The 17,553-nt window shown below is 41.6% G+C and overlaps 1 protein-coding gene across 2 annotated transcripts; it reads right to left on the bottom strand.

The window, feature by feature from the left end:
• Positions 1-3,952: 3,952 nt before the first annotated feature.
• Positions 3,953-12,263, bottom strand: LOC120039828. Of its 2 annotated transcripts, XM_038985199.1 has the most exons (5): positions 12,174-12,263; positions 11,889-12,029; positions 11,307-11,360; positions 10,708-10,825; positions 3,953-4,684 (listed from the first exon to the last, which is right to left on the bottom strand). In XM_038985199.1, exons 4-5 carry the CDS (start codon positions 10,809-10,811, stop codon positions 4,096-4,098), a joined length of 693 nt encoding a protein of 230 aa, XP_038841127.1. In that variant the 5' UTR covers positions 10,812-10,825; positions 11,307-11,360; positions 11,889-12,029; positions 12,174-12,263; the 3' UTR covers positions 3,953-4,095. The 2 variants fall into 2 exon arrangements, with proteins under 2 accessions (XP_038841127.1, XP_038841126.1); XM_038985198.1 differs by lacking the exon at positions 11,307-11,360.
• Between the last annotated feature and the right edge of the window lie 5,290 nt (positions 12,264-17,553).

Consider the following 17,553-nt stretch of genomic DNA (forward strand, 5'->3'; position numbering starts at 1 on the left):
CTGTCAATCACAGCCAGATGTGATGCAGCCTGGATTTGAACCAGGGACTGTAGTGACCTCTCTTGCACTGAAATGTGGTGCCTTAGACAACTGCACCACTCGGAAGCCCAGATGACTTCTGTACCCCCTTCAAGTAAAGAGTTAACGAATCAACCTGCCATGTTGGCCATGAAGAAAGATAACACACTAAATATTATCTTCTGAATATTCAAAAAAGCAGACGTCACACATTTTGACCTGATCCAGTATTTTTTGTCCAGCTCTCGTCTCACTCATCATCAACTTGTCTTCCAGAAGGTGGACTCCTGCTACCAGTTTCTCTATAGAACAATGTGTGAGATGATTAGTGAAGTCAGGTGTGGTGCTTGGTTGGAACTAAACCCTGCAATACCTATTCACTCCAGGACATAAAGGGTTAAAAGTCCCTGAACTGACAGAATGTGATCTTATACAACGATATAGAGTCTGTAGACAGTCTGTAGATACAGAATCAACCAGATAAATATAGTTAGGACAATATGAATAGTTATAAGGACTATATATTACACAGCTACATGTGTGTGGATATCTCCTTCGGTTATTGTCATAATGTCATAACTCATCGTGGAAGTTAGAGTAGCAGTGATAGAGTGTATTACCCCGGCGTATAGTGCAATAAATATGCTGATAGAATTTAGGTAGCCTTGTTCTCAAACTTGCTTTGTTAAAATCCCCAGCTACAATAAATGCATCCTCAGGATATATGGTTTCCAGTTTACATAGAGTCCAGTGAAGTTCCTTAAGGGCCGTCTTGGTGTCTGTTTGAGGGGGAATGTACACCGCTGAGACGATGACTGACCAGGATTCTCTTGGGAAAACCTAGTACATGTTCATTAGGGTGTGTGTTTGTTTCTGTGGGTCCAAATCTAAACTCCATCAGTCTCACCATATTTCAAGTGTTTTCAACAACATTTACAGGACTGTTTCTAGTCCTCTACGTTCAACCTTTTTGTTCTCAGAAGATGCAGGGAAACAGGAAGGCCATGGTCTTTCTGTCATGCAGTGTTTATGTCAGTGTAATAAAACCTAATAAAGACAGAAATACAAACAACAGTAATGATGGAGACAGTAGTGTTGCTGCTATAGTGAATTTTAATGAACTGTGTAGAGAGAGAGATGGACAGAGAGAGAGATGGACAGAGAGAGATGGACAGAGAAAGAGGGATGGACAGAGAGAGAGGGGTGGACAGAGAAAGAGGGATGGACAGAGAGAGAGGGGTGGACAGAGAGAGAGGGGTGGACAGAGAGAGAGAGATGATCAGAGAGTGATGGACAAAGAAAAATGGACAGAGAGAGAGATGGACAGAGAGAGGGGGATGAACAGAGAGAGAGGGATGGACAGAGAGAGAGGGATGGACAGAGAGAGAGGGGTGGACAGAGAGAGAGGGGTGGACAGAGAGAGAGAGATGATCAGAGAGTGATGGACAAAGAAAATGGACAGAGAGAGAGATGGACAGAGAGAGGGGGATGGACAGAGAGAGAGAAAGAAAGAAAATATACAGTTCTATATTTCCACCATCCAGACAGTGTACACTATTAGTATCCATACAGACAGTGTATACTATTAGTATCTATACAGACAGTGTACACTATTAGTATCCATACAGACAGTGTTCACTATTAGTATCCATACAGACAGTGTATACTATTAGTATCTATACAGACAGTGTACACTATTAGTATCCATACAGACAGTGTTCACTATTAGTATCCATACAGACAGTGTATACTATTAGTATCCATCCAGACAGTGTATACTATTAGTATCCATACAGACAGTGTATACTATTAGTATCCATGCAGACAGTGTATACTATTAGTATCTATACAGACAGTGTATACTATTAGTATCCATACAGACAGTGTATACTATTAGTATCCATGCAGACAGTGTATACTATTAGTATCCATCCAGACAGTGTATACTATTAGTATCCATACAGACAGTGTATACTATTAGTATCCATGCAGACAGTGTATACTATTAGTATCTATACAGACAGTGTATACTATTAGTATCCATGCAGACAGTGTACACTATTAGTATCCATGCAGACAGTGTACACTATTAGTATCCATACAGGCAGTGTACACTATTAGTATCCATACAGACAGTGTAGACTATTAGTATCCATACAGACAGTGTACACTATTAGTATCCATACAGACAGTGTACACTATTAGTATCCATACAGACAGTGTACACTATTAGTATCCATACAGACAGTGTAGACTATTAGTATCCATACAGACAGTGTAGACTATTAGTATCCATACAGACAGTGTACACTATTAGTATCCATACAGACAGTGTACACTATTAGTATCCATACAGACAGTGTACACTATTAGTATCCATACAGACAGTGTACACTATTAGTATCCATACAGACAGTGGACACTATTAGTATCCATACAGACAGTGTTCTCTATTAGTATCCATACAGACAGTGTACACTATTAGTATCCATACAGACAGTGTTCTCTATTAGTATCCATACAGACAGTGTACACTATTAGTATCCATACAGACAGTGTACACTATTAGTATCCATACAGACAGTGTTCTCTATTAGTATCCATACAGACAGTGTACACTATTAGTATCCATACAGACAGTGTTCTCTATTAGTATCCATACAGACAGTGTACACTATTAGTATCCATACAGACAGTGTTCTCTGTTAGTATCCATACAGACAGTGTACACTATTAGTATCCATACAGACAGTGTTCTCTATTAGTATCCATACAGACAGTGTACACTATTAGTATCCATACAGACAGTGTTCTCTATTAGTATCCATACAGACAGTGTACACTATTAGTATCCATACAGACAGTGTTCTCTATTAGTATCCATACAGACAGTGTACACTATTAGTATCCATACAGACAGTGTTCTCTATTAGTATCCATACAGACAGTGTTCTCTATTAGTATCCATACAGACAGTGTTCTCTATTAGTATCCATACAGACAGTGTACACTATTAGTATCCATACAGACAGTGTTCTCTATTAGTATCCATACAGACAGTGTACACTATTAGTATCCATACAGACAGTGTACACTATTAGTATCCATACAGACAGTGTACACTATTAGTATCCATACAGACAGTTTTCTCTATTAGTATCCATACAGACAGTGTACACTATTAGTATCCATACAGACAGTGTTCTCTATTAGTATCCATACAGACAGTGTACACTATTAGTATCCATACAGACAGTGTACACTATTAGTATCCATACAGACAGTGTTCTCTATTAGTATCCATACAGACAGTGTACACTATTAGTATCCATACAGACAGTGTTCTCTATTAGTATCCATACAGACAGTGTACACTATTAGTATCCATACAGACAGTGTTCTCTATTAGTATCCATACAGACAGTGTACACTATTAGTATCCATACAGACAGTGTTCTCTATTAGTATCCATACAGACAGTGTTCTCTATTAGTATCCATACAGACAGTGTTCTCTATTAGTATCCATACAGACAGTGTAGACTATTAGTATCCATACAGACAGTGTTCTCTATTAGTATCCATACAGACAGTGTTCTCTATTAGTATCCATACAGACAGTGTTCTCTATTAGTATCCATACAGACAGTGTACACTATTAGTATCCATACAGACAGTGTTCTCTATTAGTATCCATACAGACAGTGTACACTATTAGTATCCATACAGACAGTGTACACTATTAGTATCCATACAGACAGTGTTCTCTATTAGTATCCATACAGACAGTGTTCTCTATTAGTATCCATACAGACAGTGTACACTATTAGTATCCATACAGACAGTGTTCTCTATTAGTATCCATACAGACAGTGTTCTCTATTAGTATCCATACAGACAGTGTTCTCTATTAGTATCCATACAGACAGTGTACACTATTAGTATCCATACAGACAGTGTTCTCTATTAGTATCCATACAGACAGTGTACACTATTAGTATCCATTCAGACAGTGTACACTATTAGTATCCATACAGACAGTGTTCTCTATTAGTATCCATACAGACAGTGTTCTCTATTAGTATCCATACAGACAGTCATTGGTCTCAGGATCAGTGACACAACGGTAACATCTGTTGACCCATATATTCTTTTCCTGGAATCTGACACAGCGATATAAATGTAGGTATCCATCTATCCTCCTGAAGGAGTCAAACACCTGCTGCCTAGAGGGGTTGGTCACTCCTGGATGGTGCTTTGTAGGGTCCCAAACCGAGGAGAAGACAAAAGCCTTCCGGTTGGCGTTCCAGCTGTTGAAGACGGTCATGAAGGGGAGAATGCTGGTTTCTCCATCAGGGAAATTGCATCTCTCCAGACAGGGAGAGTAGTTGGAGAAGAAGACGATGCAGTCATCATGATGAGCTATGTTTATTAGAGTATCCATTGGGCTGGGGTTCATTATAACATGACTCAAGAGACGGTACTCAGCATGGTAGGTGTCAGGTATGGCTGCGATGAGCCGGGCTCCTATGTAGAAACCATTCTGCTGAAGGCTGTTCTGGACAACCTGAGGTTGCACGACTACGTCAAAGATTGCTCCATTTTGGGTGCACTGCTGATGGGTGAGTAAGACAGCCATGGCATACTGGCGGTTCTCCAGGCCGAACCTGAACAACAGCAGGAGACAGAAGAGACAGAACACAGAGGATCAGAAACATTACAAACAGACAGGAGACAGAAGAGACAGAACACAGAGGATCAGAAACATTACAAACAGACAGGAGACAGAAGAGACAGAACACAGAGGATCAAAAACATTACAAACAGACAGGAGACAGAAGAGACAGAAACACAGAGGATCAGACACATTACAAACAGACAGGAGACAGAAGAGACAGAACACAGAGGATCAGAAACATAACAAACAGACAGGAGACAGAAGAGACAGAACACAGAGGATCAGAAACATTACAAACAGACAGGAGACAGAAGAGACAGAACACAGAGGATCAAAAACATTACAAACAGACAGGAGACAGAACACAGAGGATCAGAAACATTACAAACAGACAGGAGACAGAAGAGACAGGACACACAGGATCAGAAACATTACAAACAGACAGGAGACAGAAGAGACAGAACACAGAGGATCAGAAACATTACAAACAGACAGGAGACAGAAGAGACAGAACACAGAGGATCAGAAACATTGCAAACAGACAGGAGACAGAAGAGACAGAACACAGAGGATCAGAAACATTATAAACAGACAGGAGACAGAAGAGACAGAACACAGGATCAGAAACATTACAAACAGACAGGAGACCGAAGAGACAGAACACAGAGGATCAGAAACATTACAAACAGACAGGAGACAGAACACAGAGGATCAGAAACATTACAAACAGACAGGAGACAGAAGAGACAGAACACAGAGGATCAGAAACATTACAAACAGACAGGAGACAGCAGGAGACAGAACACAGAGGATCAGAAAAATTACAAACAGACAGGAGACAGAAGAGACAGAACACAGGATCAGAAACATTACAAACAGACAGGAGACAGAAGAGACAGAACACAGAGGATCAGAAACATTACAAACAGACAGGAGACAGAAGAGACAGAACACAGAGGATCAGAAACATTACAAACAGACAGGAGACAGAAGAGACAGAACACACAGGATCAGAAACATTACAAACAGACAGGAGACAGAAGAGATAGAACACAGGATCAGAAACATTACAAACAGACAGGAGACAGAAGAGACAGAACACAGAGGATCAGAAACATTACAAACAGACAGGAGACAGAAGAGACAGAACACAGAGGATCAGAAACATTACAAACAGACAGGAGACAGAAGAGACAGAACACAGAGGATCAGAAACATTACAAACAGACAGGAGACAGAAGATACAGAACACAGAGGATCAGACACATTACAAACAGACAGGAGACAGAAGAGACAGAACACAGAGGATCAGAAACATTACAAACAGACAGGAGACAGAAGATACAGAACACAGAGGATCAGAAACATTACAAACAGACAGGAGACAGAAGAGACAGAACACACAGGATCAGAAACATTACAAACAGACAGGAGACAGAAGAGACAGAACACAGAGGATCAGAAACATTACAAACAGACAGCAGACAGAAGAGACAGAACACACAGGATCAGAAACATTACAAACAGACAGGAGACAGAAGAGACAGAACACAGAGGATCAGACACATTACAAACAGACAGGAGACAGAAGAGACAGAACACACAGGATCAGAAACATTACAAACAGACAGGAGACAGAAGAGACAGAACACAGGGGATCAGAAACATTACAAACAGACAGGAGACAGAAGAGACAGAACACAGAGGATCAGAAACATTACAAACAGACAGGAGACAGAAGAGACAGAACACAGAGGATCAGAAACATTACAAACAGACAGGAGACAGAAGAGACAGAACACAGAGGATCAGAAACATTACAAACAGACAGGAGACAGAAGAGACAGAACACAGAGGATCAGAAACATTATAAACAGACAGGAGACAGAAGAGACAGAACACAGAGGATCAGAAACATTACAAACAGACAGGAGACAGAAGAGACAGAACACAGGATCAGAAACATTACAAACAGACAGGAGACCGAAGAGACAGAACACAGAGGATCAGAAACATTACAAACAGACAGGAGACAGAACACAGAGGATCAGAAACATTACAAACAGACAGGAGACAGAAGAGACAGAACACCAAGGATCAGAGAAATTACAAACAGACAGGAGACAGAAGAGACAGAACACAAGATCAGAAACATTACAAACAGACAGGAGACAGAAGAGACAGAACACAGAGGATCAGAAACATTACAAACAGACAGGAGACAGAAGAGACAGAACACAGAGGATCAGAAACATTACAAACAGACAGGAGACAGAAGAGACAGAACACACAGGATCAGAAACATTACAAACAGACAGGAGACAGAAGAGACAGAACACAGGATCAGAAACATTACAAACAGACAGGAGACAGAAGAGACAGAACACAGAGGATCAGAAACATTACAAACAGACAGGAGACAGAAGAGACAGAACACAGAGGATCAGAAACATTACAAACAGACAGGAGACAGAAGAGACAGAACACAGAGGATCAGAAACATTACAAACAGACAGGAGACAGAAGAGACAGAACACAGAGGATCAGAAACATTACAAACAGACAGGAGACAGAAGAGACAGAACACAGAGGATCAGAAACATTATAAACAGACAGGAGACAGAAGAGACAGAACACAGAGGATCAGAAACATTACAAACAGACAGGAGACAGAAGAGACAGAACACAGGATCAGAAACATTACAAACAGACAGGAGACCGAAGAGACAGAACACAGAGGATCAGAAACATTACAAACAGACAGGAGACAGAAGAGACAGAACACAGAGGATCAGAAACATTACAAACAGACAGGAGACAGAAGAGACAGAACACAGGATCAGAAACATTACAAACAGACAGGAGACCGAAGAGACAGAACACAGAGGATCAGAAACATTACAAACAGACAGGAGACAGAACACAGAGGATCAGAAACATTACAAACAGACAGGAGACAGAAGAGACAGAACACCAAGGATCAGAAAAATTACAAACAGACAGGAGACAGAAGAGACAGAACACAAGATCAGAAACATTACAAACAGACAGGAGACAGAAGAGACAGAACACAGAGGATCAGAAACATTACAAACAGACAGGAGACAGAAGAGACAGAACACAGAGGATCAGAAACATTACAAACAGACAGGAGACAGAAGAGACAGAACACACAGGATCAGAAACATTACAAACAGACAGGAGACAGAAGAGACAGAACACAGGATCAGAAACATTACAAACAGACAGGAGACAGAAGAGACAGAACACAGAGGATCAGAAACATTACAAACAGACAGGAGACAGAAGAGACAGAACACAGAGGATCAGAAACATTACAAACAGACAGGAGACAGAAGAGACAGAACACAGAGGATCAGAAACATTACAAACAGACAGGAGACAGAAGAGACAGAACACAGAGGATCAGAAACATTACAAACAGACAGGAGACAGAAGAGACAGAACACAGAGGATCAGAAACATTATAAACAGACAGGAGACAGAAGAGACAGAACACAGAGGATCAGAAACATTACAAACAGACAGGAGACAGAAGAGACAGAACACAGGATCAGAAACATTACAAACAGACAGGAGACCGAAGAGACAGAACACAGAGGATCAGAAACATTACAAACAGACAGGAGACAGAACACAGAGGATCAGAAACATTACAAACAGACAGGAGACAGAAGAGACAGAACACCAAGGATCAGAAAAATTACAAACAGACAGGAGACAGAAGAGACAGAACACAAGATCAGAAACATTACAAACAGACAGGAGACAGAAGAGACAGAACACAGAGGATCAGAAACATTACAAACAGACAGGAGACAGAAGAGACAGAACACACAGGATCAGAAACATTACAAACAGACAGGAGACAGAAGAGACAGAACACAGGATCAGAAACATTACAAACAGACAGGAGACAGAAGAGACAGAACACAGAGGATCAGAAACATTACAAACAGACAGGAGACAGAAGAGACAGAACACACAGGATCAGAAACATTACAAACAGACAGGAGACAGAAGAGACAGAACACAGAGGATCAGAAACATTACAAACAGACAGGAGACAGAAGATACAGAACACAGAGGATCAGAAACATTACAAACAGACAGGAGACAGAAGAGACAGAACACACAGGATCAGAAACATTACAAACAGACAGGAGACAGAAGAGACAGAACACAGAGGATCAGAAACATTACAAACAGACAGCAGACAGAAGAGACAGAACACACAGGATCAGAAACATTACAAACAGACAGGAGACAGAAGAGACAGAACACAGAGGATCAGAAACATTACAAACAGACAGGAGACAGAAGAGACAGAACACATATGATCAAAAACATTACAAACGGACAGGAGACAGAAGAGACAGAACACAGAGGATCAGAAACATTACAAACAGACAGGAGACAGAAGAGACAGAACACAAGATCAGAAACATTACAAACAGACAGGAGACAGAAGAGACAGAACACAGAGCATCAGAAACATTACAAACAGACAGGAGACAGAAGAGACAGAACACAGAGGATCAGAAACATTATAAACAGACAGGAGACAGAAGAGACAGAACACAGAGGATCAGAAACATTATAAACAGACAGGAGACAGAAGAGACAGAACACAGAGGATCAGAAACATTACAAACAGACAGGAGACAGAAGAGACAGAACACAGGATCAGAAACATTATAAACAGACAGGAGACAGAAGAGACAGAACACAGAGGATCAGAAACATTACAAACAGACAGGAGACAGAAGAGACAGAACACAGAGGATCAGAAACATTACAAACAGACAGGAGACAGAAGAGACAGAACACAGAGGATCAGAAACATTACAAACAGACAGGAGACAGAAGAGACAGAACACAGAGGATCAGAAACATTACAAACAGACAGGAGACAGAAGAGACAGAACACAGAGGATCAGAAACATTACAAACAGACAGGAGACAGAAGAGACAGAACACAGAGGATCAGAAACATTATAAACAGACAGGAGACAGAAGAGACAGAACACAGAGGATCAGAAACATTACAAACAGACAGGAGACAGAAGAGACAGAACACAGGATCAGACGATCAGAAACACGGGATCTTTCTGAAACAGTAGAAACAGACAGGAGGAGGACACTCCCAACTATTTGACTAAAACTAAAGTTTGAATATATGAATATGTGCACTGTTACTTATGCATAAATTATCATCACCATCTCATGGACAAAGTTAAGAGAGGTCTGAGATAGTGCCCTCTGTAATTATTATGACATTGACACATTGTTTGATGTTTTGGCTCTGTACTACAGCACTTTGGATTTGAAATGATACAATGACTATGAGGTTAAAGTGCACACTGTCACGCCCTGATCTGAGTCACCTGTCCTTGTGATTGTCTCCACCCCCTCCAGGTGTCGACTATGACTGTGAGGTTAAATTGCAGACTGTCAGCTTTAATTTGAGGATATTTTCATCCGTATCGGGTTAATCATTTAGAAATTACAACACTTTTTGTACATAGTCCCCCCATTTTAGGGGACCAAAATTATTGGATCAAATTCACTTATGTGTATATAAGTAGTCAAACGTTAAGTATTTCATGCCATATTCTTAGCACACAATGACTACATCAAGCTTGTGACTTTTTAAACTTGTTGGATGCATTTCCTGTTTGTTTTGGTTGTGTTTCAGATTATTTTGTGCAGAATAGAAATTAATGGTAAATAATGTATTGTGTCATTTTTGAGTAACTTTTATTGTAAATAAGAATAGAATATGTCTCTAAACACTTCTACATTAATGTGGATTCTACCAGGATTAAGGATAGTCCTGAATGAATCGTGAATAAAGATGAGTGGGAAAGTTACCTGTCATTATTCATACATGTGTCCCCCAAAAATGAAATGTTTGAAATAATGTCTAATGATTCTGTCTAACAGACATTTAGGAGTTCTTAGAGTCTGAATGAAGAGAGAAACACCCACCTTCTCATCTCTTGTACCACATTAGCCAAGACCTCTTGATTGATAGCATCCACCTGGCCTCCAGGCCAGAGAGACAGCAGAAAGAGAAGGACAACTCCCCTCATAGCTACACACACAGCTGAAACACACAGGAACACACTATATATACACACAGCTGAAACACACAGGAACACACTATATACACACACAGCTGAAACACACAGGAACACACTATATATACACACAGCTGAAACACACAGGAACACACTATATATACACAGCTGAAACACACAGGAACACACTATATACACACACAGCTGAAACACACAGGAACACACTATATATACACACAGCTGAAACACACAGGAACACACTATATATACACAGCTGAAACACACAGGAACACACTATATATACACACAGCTGAAACACACAGGAACACACTATATATACACAGCTGAAACACACAGGAACACACAGGAACACACTATATATACACACAGCTGAAACACACAGGAACACACTATATACACACAGCTGAAACACACAGGAACACACTCTATACACACCGACAATACAAAACATTATGAACACCTACTCCTTCCATCACATAGACTGACCATAGACTGACCAGGTGAATCCAGGTGAAAGCTTGATGTCACCTGTTAAATCCACTTCAATCAGTGTAGATGAAGGGGAGGAAACAGGTTAATAAGGAAGGATTTTTAAACCTTGAGACAATTGAGACATGGATTGTGTATCTGTGTCATTCAGATGAAGTGCCTTTAAACAGGGTATGGTAGTAGTTGCCAGGCACACTGGTTTGAGTGTGTCAAGAACTGCAACGCTGCTGGGTTTTTCACGCTCAACAGTTTCCAGTGTGTATCAAGAATGATCCACCACCCAAAGGACATCCAGCCAACTTGACACAACTGTGGGAAGCATTGGAGTCAACATGAGCCAGCATCCCTGTAGAACGCTTTCGACACCTTGTCGAGTCCATGTCCTGATGAATTGAGGCTGCTCTGAGGGAAACCGGGGTAACTCAGTATTAAGGTGTTCTTAATGTTTTGTATACTCAGTGTTTACTTATTCTGTTTAGGAGCCCATGGAGGGCTACAAAGGTCCTAATTATATAAAATCAACAATGTTGATAAGCAGTAAAGATAACATTAGATACAAGTCAAGTAGAATACACTTACAGAGATTGTAGATGGCTGGTTTATGTCCTCTAGATTGTAGATGGCTGATGTCCTCTAGGTTGTAGATGGCTGGTTTATGTCTTCTAGGTTGTAGATGGCTGGTTTATGTCTTCTAGGTTGTAGATGGCTGCCTGATGTCCTCTATCCAAGACAAAACAGATAAAGGTTAATTAACTCAAGTTATGGAAAACATCTAAAACAAACGTAGACATTTTCTTTATTACAATCAGCAGAACAACAGTCATCACATTTAGTTCAGAGAGAAGATACTAATTCACCAGGTACCTGTTGAAGGGTTGTTGCTGTGTCCATGTGAGCAGCGCTTTATAGGGATTTATGTGTTAATATTTATCAGGGGAAGGGAGGGCAGAGGGAGGGACAGGTGATGCAATAACTTTACTGGAAATAGAATGTTATTATTGACCCTGGATTTGTTCTAGATCAATAAAGGGTAAATAAATAAAATAAATAAATTGACCTGTTCACATCGTTGCTATTCATTTCTTGCTAGTTTCTTTTGATTTATGTTTTGTTTTATTCATATATTATCTCTTTCATCTGTCAAATATGTTGAATGTAAAGTCTATTGTCTCTGTCAATCCCAGTAGTTATTTATATGTTTAATATGAAATGGTTAATAAAAACATGACTGCCTTATGTACCTCCTCCAAGTAAAATGCCAGGTCTGCCATTTAGAAATAAATTATATATACGGTGCCTTAGGAAAGTATTTCACATCTAAAATGGATTAACTTGTTTTTTCCCCTCATCAATCTAGACACAATAACCCCTAATGACAAAGCAAAAAACTTTTTTTTTTTTAAATGTTTGCAAATGTATTAGAAATAAAGACCTTCAGACCCTTTACTCAGTACTTTGTTAAAGAAACATTGGCCGTGATTACAGCATTGAGTCGTCTTGGGTTTGACGCTACAAGCTTGGCACACCTGTACTTGGGGAGTTTCTCCCATTCTTCTCTGCAGATCCTCTCAAGGTATAATCAGGTTGGATGGGGAGCGTTGCTGCACAGTTATTGTCTCTCCAGGGATGTTTGATCGAGATCAAATCTGAGCTCTGGCTGGGCCACTCAAGGACATTCAGAGACTTGTCCCGAAGCAACTCCAGCATTGTCTTGGCTGTGTGTTTAGGGTCGTTGTCCTGTTGGAAGGGGAACCTTCGCCCCAGTCTGAGGTCCTGCGCACTCTGGAGCAGGTTTTCATCAAGGATCTTTCTATACTTTGCTTCATCTTTCCCTCGATCCTGACTAGTCTCCCAGTCCCTGCCGCTGAAATACATCCCCACAGACTGATGCTGCCACCCCAATGTTTCACCGTCAAGGTGGTGCCAGGTTTCCTCCAGATGTGACTCTTGGCATTCAGGCCAAAGGGTTCAATCTTGGTTTCACCAGACCAGAGAATCTTGTTTCTCACGTCTGAGAGTCTTTAGGTGCCTTTTGGCAAACTCCAAGCAGGCTGTCATGTGCCTTTTACTGAGGAGTGGTTTTCGTCTGGCCACTCTACCATAATGGCCTGATCGGCAGAATGCTGCAGAGATGGTTGTCCTTCTGGAAGGTTCTCCCATTTCCACAGCAGGATTATAGAGCTCTGTCAGAGTGACAATCGGGTTCTTGGTCACCTCCCTGACCAAGGCCCTTCTTCCCCGATTGCTCCGTTTGGCTGGGTGACCAGCTCTAGGAAGAATCTTGGTGGTTCCAAGATTCTTCAATTTAAAAATGATGAACCACTAACCATTGGTTGACAAGTGATACACTGCATTTAAATAATTGAGGATAACACAATAATGTTTTACAACTTCTTTTCCATTATGGTCCTCTGCACAAACATACATGAATACAAATACATATTTCCAACAGCACCAACAAGGGGGGAAACAGTACTAGAAACATTAACGATGGGAGTGAAATATACAGTGCATTTTGAGAGGTTCATGACATGTTCTCTAAAGGATCACTGCACTAGCCAACGGGACAGGAACAATGCATTTTGAGAGGTTTATGACATGTTCTCTAAAGGATCACTGCACTAGCCAACGGGACAGGAACAATGCATTTAGAAAGTATTCAGACCCCTTGACATTTTCCACATTTTGTTATGTTACAGACTTATTCTAAAATTGATTAAATTGTTGTTGTTTTTTGTCAATCTACATACAATAAACCATAATGCCAAAGCAGTTTTTAGAAAATGTTCGCAAATGTATATATATATAAAAATGACATTAATTTTAGAATAAGGCTGTAACGAAACAACATGTGGAAACACTGAAGGGGTCTGAATACTTTCCTAATGCACTCTGTTTACTTGAGACCCACCTTCTTCTGCCTTCTACAGAATTAAAACGTCATTATTCACTTAGAAATTCACAATAATTCTAAGAACTGTTTACCAAGTAACGTCATGCAACATTGAAAGATCACAAGACAGGATACACAGCACTTAATGCACACAGTCACTAACCATTAACCCTGTGTTGCTACCAACATGTTACAGTCACTAACTGTTAACCCTGTGTTGCTACCAACATGTTACAGTCACTAACCATTAACCCTGTGTTGATACCAACATGTTACAGTCACTAACCATTAACCCTGTGTTGCTACCAACATGTTACAGTCACTAACCATTAACCCTGTGTTGCTACCAACATGTTACAGTCACTAACCATTAACCCTGTGTTGATACCAACATGTTACAGTCACTAACCATTAACCCTGTGTTGTTACCAACATGTTACAGTCACTAACTGTTAACCCTGTGTTGTTACCAACATGTTACAGTCACTAACTGTTAACCCTGTGTTGCTACCAACATGTTACAGTCACTAACCATTAACCCTGTGCTGCTACCAACATGTTAAATTCACTAACCATTAACCCTGCATTTGTATTTGTATTTGTATTTATTATGGACCCCCATTAGTTCCTTCCAAGGCAGCAGCTACTCTTCCTGGGGTCTGGCAAAATTAAGGCAGTTGTAACGACTCCCACCGAAGGTGGCTCCCCTTCCTGTTCGGGTGGCGCTCGGCGGTCGTCGTCAGCGGCCTAGTAGCTGCTACTGACTTTTCCTCCCCCTCCCTTTTTGTTTAGTGGTTACACCTGTTTGTGGTTAGGGTGATTTGTGCGGCTTTATTACCCAGCAGCCCGGCCTGCTGGGTGTGCGGGATTGTTGTGTGTACAGGTAGTACATTCTTGTGTGTCACGGTACGTGTACGTTGGTTCTTGTGATTTTCGTGTTTCTCACTTTATTTGTGGTGGAGCATTACTTTTAGAGTAGCATCGTGTTTTCACCCGTGTGGGGAATTAAATTTGGAACGCTACTCTGAACTCTCTGTCTCCTGCGTTTGACTCCTTCATCCACTACACCCCGGGCATTACATTTACATTACATTTTACATTTAAGTCATTTAGCAGACGCTCTTATCCAAAGCGACTTACAAATTGGTGCATTCACCTTATGATATCCAGTGGAACAACCACTTTACAGCAGTTATACAATTTTAAAAACATTACATAACATACTAAGTGTGTGTCCTCAGGTCCATACTCCACTACCACATATCTACACCACAAAATCAATGTGTACGTGTGTGTATAGTGCGTATGCTATCGTGCGTGTGTGTACGTGTCTGTGCCTATGTTAGTGTTGCTTCACAGTCCCCTCTGTTCCATAAGGTGTATTTTCTGTTTTTTTAATCTGATTCTACTGCTGCATCAGTTACTTGATTTGGAAAAGAGTTCCATGTAGTCATGGATCTCTGTAGTACTATGCACCTCCCATAGTCTGTTCTGGACTTGGGGACTGGGAAGAGATCTCTGGTGCCATGTCTTGTGGGATATGCATGGGTGTCTGAGCTGAGCGCTAGTCGTTTAAACAGACAGCTACAAATACAAGTAGTGATGAAGTCGATCTCTCCTCCACTTTGAGCCAGGAGAGATTGACATGCATATTAGTAATGTTATCTCTCTGTGTACATCCAAGGGCAATCCGTGCAGCTCTGTTCTGAGCAAATTGCAATTAGCAAAAGTCCCTCTTCGTGGCACCTGACCACACGACTGAAAGCACATATATACTACCAACGGGACATTAAAAACTGTAATATCTTGTGTTTCACCAAGTCGTGGCTGAACGACGATTCTAAGAACACACAGCTGTCGGATTATACACTCTATCAGCAGGACAGAACAGCAGTCTCTGGTAAGACACGGGGTGGTGGGTTATACACTCTATCAGCAGGACAGAACAGCAGTCTCTGGTAAGACACGGGGTGGTGGGTTATACACTCTATCAGCAGGACAGAACAGCAGTCTCTGGTAAGACACGGGGTGGTGGGTTATATACTCTATCAGCAGGACAGAACAGCAGCCTCTGGTAAGACACGGGGTGGTGGGTTATACACTCTATCAGCAGGACAGAACAGCAGTCTCTGGTAAGACACGGGGTGGTGGGTTATACACTCTATCAGCAGGACAGAACAGCAGTCTCTGGTAAGACACGGGGTGGTGGGTTATACACTCTATCTGCAGGACAGAACAGCAGTCTCTGGTAAGACACGGGGTGGTGGGTTATACACTCTATCAGCAGGACAGAACAGCAGTCTCTGGTAAGACACGGGGTGGTGGGTTATACACTCTATCTGCAGGACAGAACAGCAGTCTCTGGTAAGACACGGGGTGGTGGGTTATACACTCTATCAGCAGGACAGAACAGCAGTCTCTGGTAAGACACGGGGTGGTGGGTTATACACTCTATCAGCAGGACTGAACAGCAGTCTCTGGTAAGACACGGGGTGGTGGGTTATACACTCTATCAGCAGGACAGAACAGCAGTCTCTGGTAAGACAAGGGGTGGTGGGTTATACACTCTATCAGCAGGACAGAACAGCAGTCTCTGGTAAGACAAGGGGTGGTGGGTTATACACTCTATCAGCAGGACAGAACAGCAGCCTCTAAGACACGGGGTGGTGGGTTATACACTCTATCAGCAGGACAGAACAGCAGTCTCTGGTAAGACAAGGGGTGGTGGGTTATACACTCTATCAGCAGGACAGAACAGCAGTCTCTGGTAAGACACGGGGTGGTGGGTTATACACTCTATCAGCAGGACAGAACAGCAGTCTCTGGTAAGACAAGGGGTGGTGGGTTATACACTCTATCAGCAGGACAGAACAGCAGTCTCTGGTAAGACACGGGGTGATGGGTTATACACTCTATCAGCAGGACAGAACAGCAGTCTCTGGTAAGACACGGGGTGGCAGGTTATACACTCTATCAGCAGGACAGAACAGCAGTCTCTGGTAAGACAAGGGGTGGTGGGTTATACACTCTATCAGCAGGACAGAACAGCAGTCTCTGGTAAGACACGGGGTGGTGGGTTATACACTCTATCAGCAGGACAGAACAGCAGTCTCTGGTAAGACACGGGGTGGTGGGTTATACACTCTATAAGCAGGACAGAACAGCAGCCTCTGGTAAGACACGGGGTGGTGGGTTATACACTCTATCAGCAGGACAGAACAGCAGTCTCTGTTAAGACACGGGGTGGTGGGTTATACACTCTATCAGCAGGACAGAACAGCAGTCTCTGGTAAGACACGGGGTGGCGGGTTATACACTCTATCAGCAGGACAGAACAGCAGTCTCTGGTAA

This window comes from Salvelinus namaycush, unplaced genomic scaffold (assembly GCF_016432855.1).
Source record: "Salvelinus namaycush isolate Seneca unplaced genomic scaffold, SaNama_1.0 Scaffold303, whole genome shotgun sequence".
NCBI classification, from domain to species: domain Eukaryota; kingdom Metazoa; phylum Chordata; class Actinopteri; order Salmoniformes; family Salmonidae; genus Salvelinus; species Salvelinus namaycush.

What these genes read in the sequence shown, in the direction of transcription:
- LOC120039828 (XM_038985198.1), bottom strand. Translation starts at nt 10,811, where the DNA reads ATGAGGGGAGTTGTCCTTCTCTTTCTGCTGTCTCTCTGGCCTGGAGGC. An exon ending in GTGGTACAAGAGATGAGAAG is followed by an intron (nt 4,685 to 10,707) that starts GTGGGTGTTTCT and finishes GCTGTTGTTCAG; the next exon opens with GTTCGGCCTGGAGAACCGCC.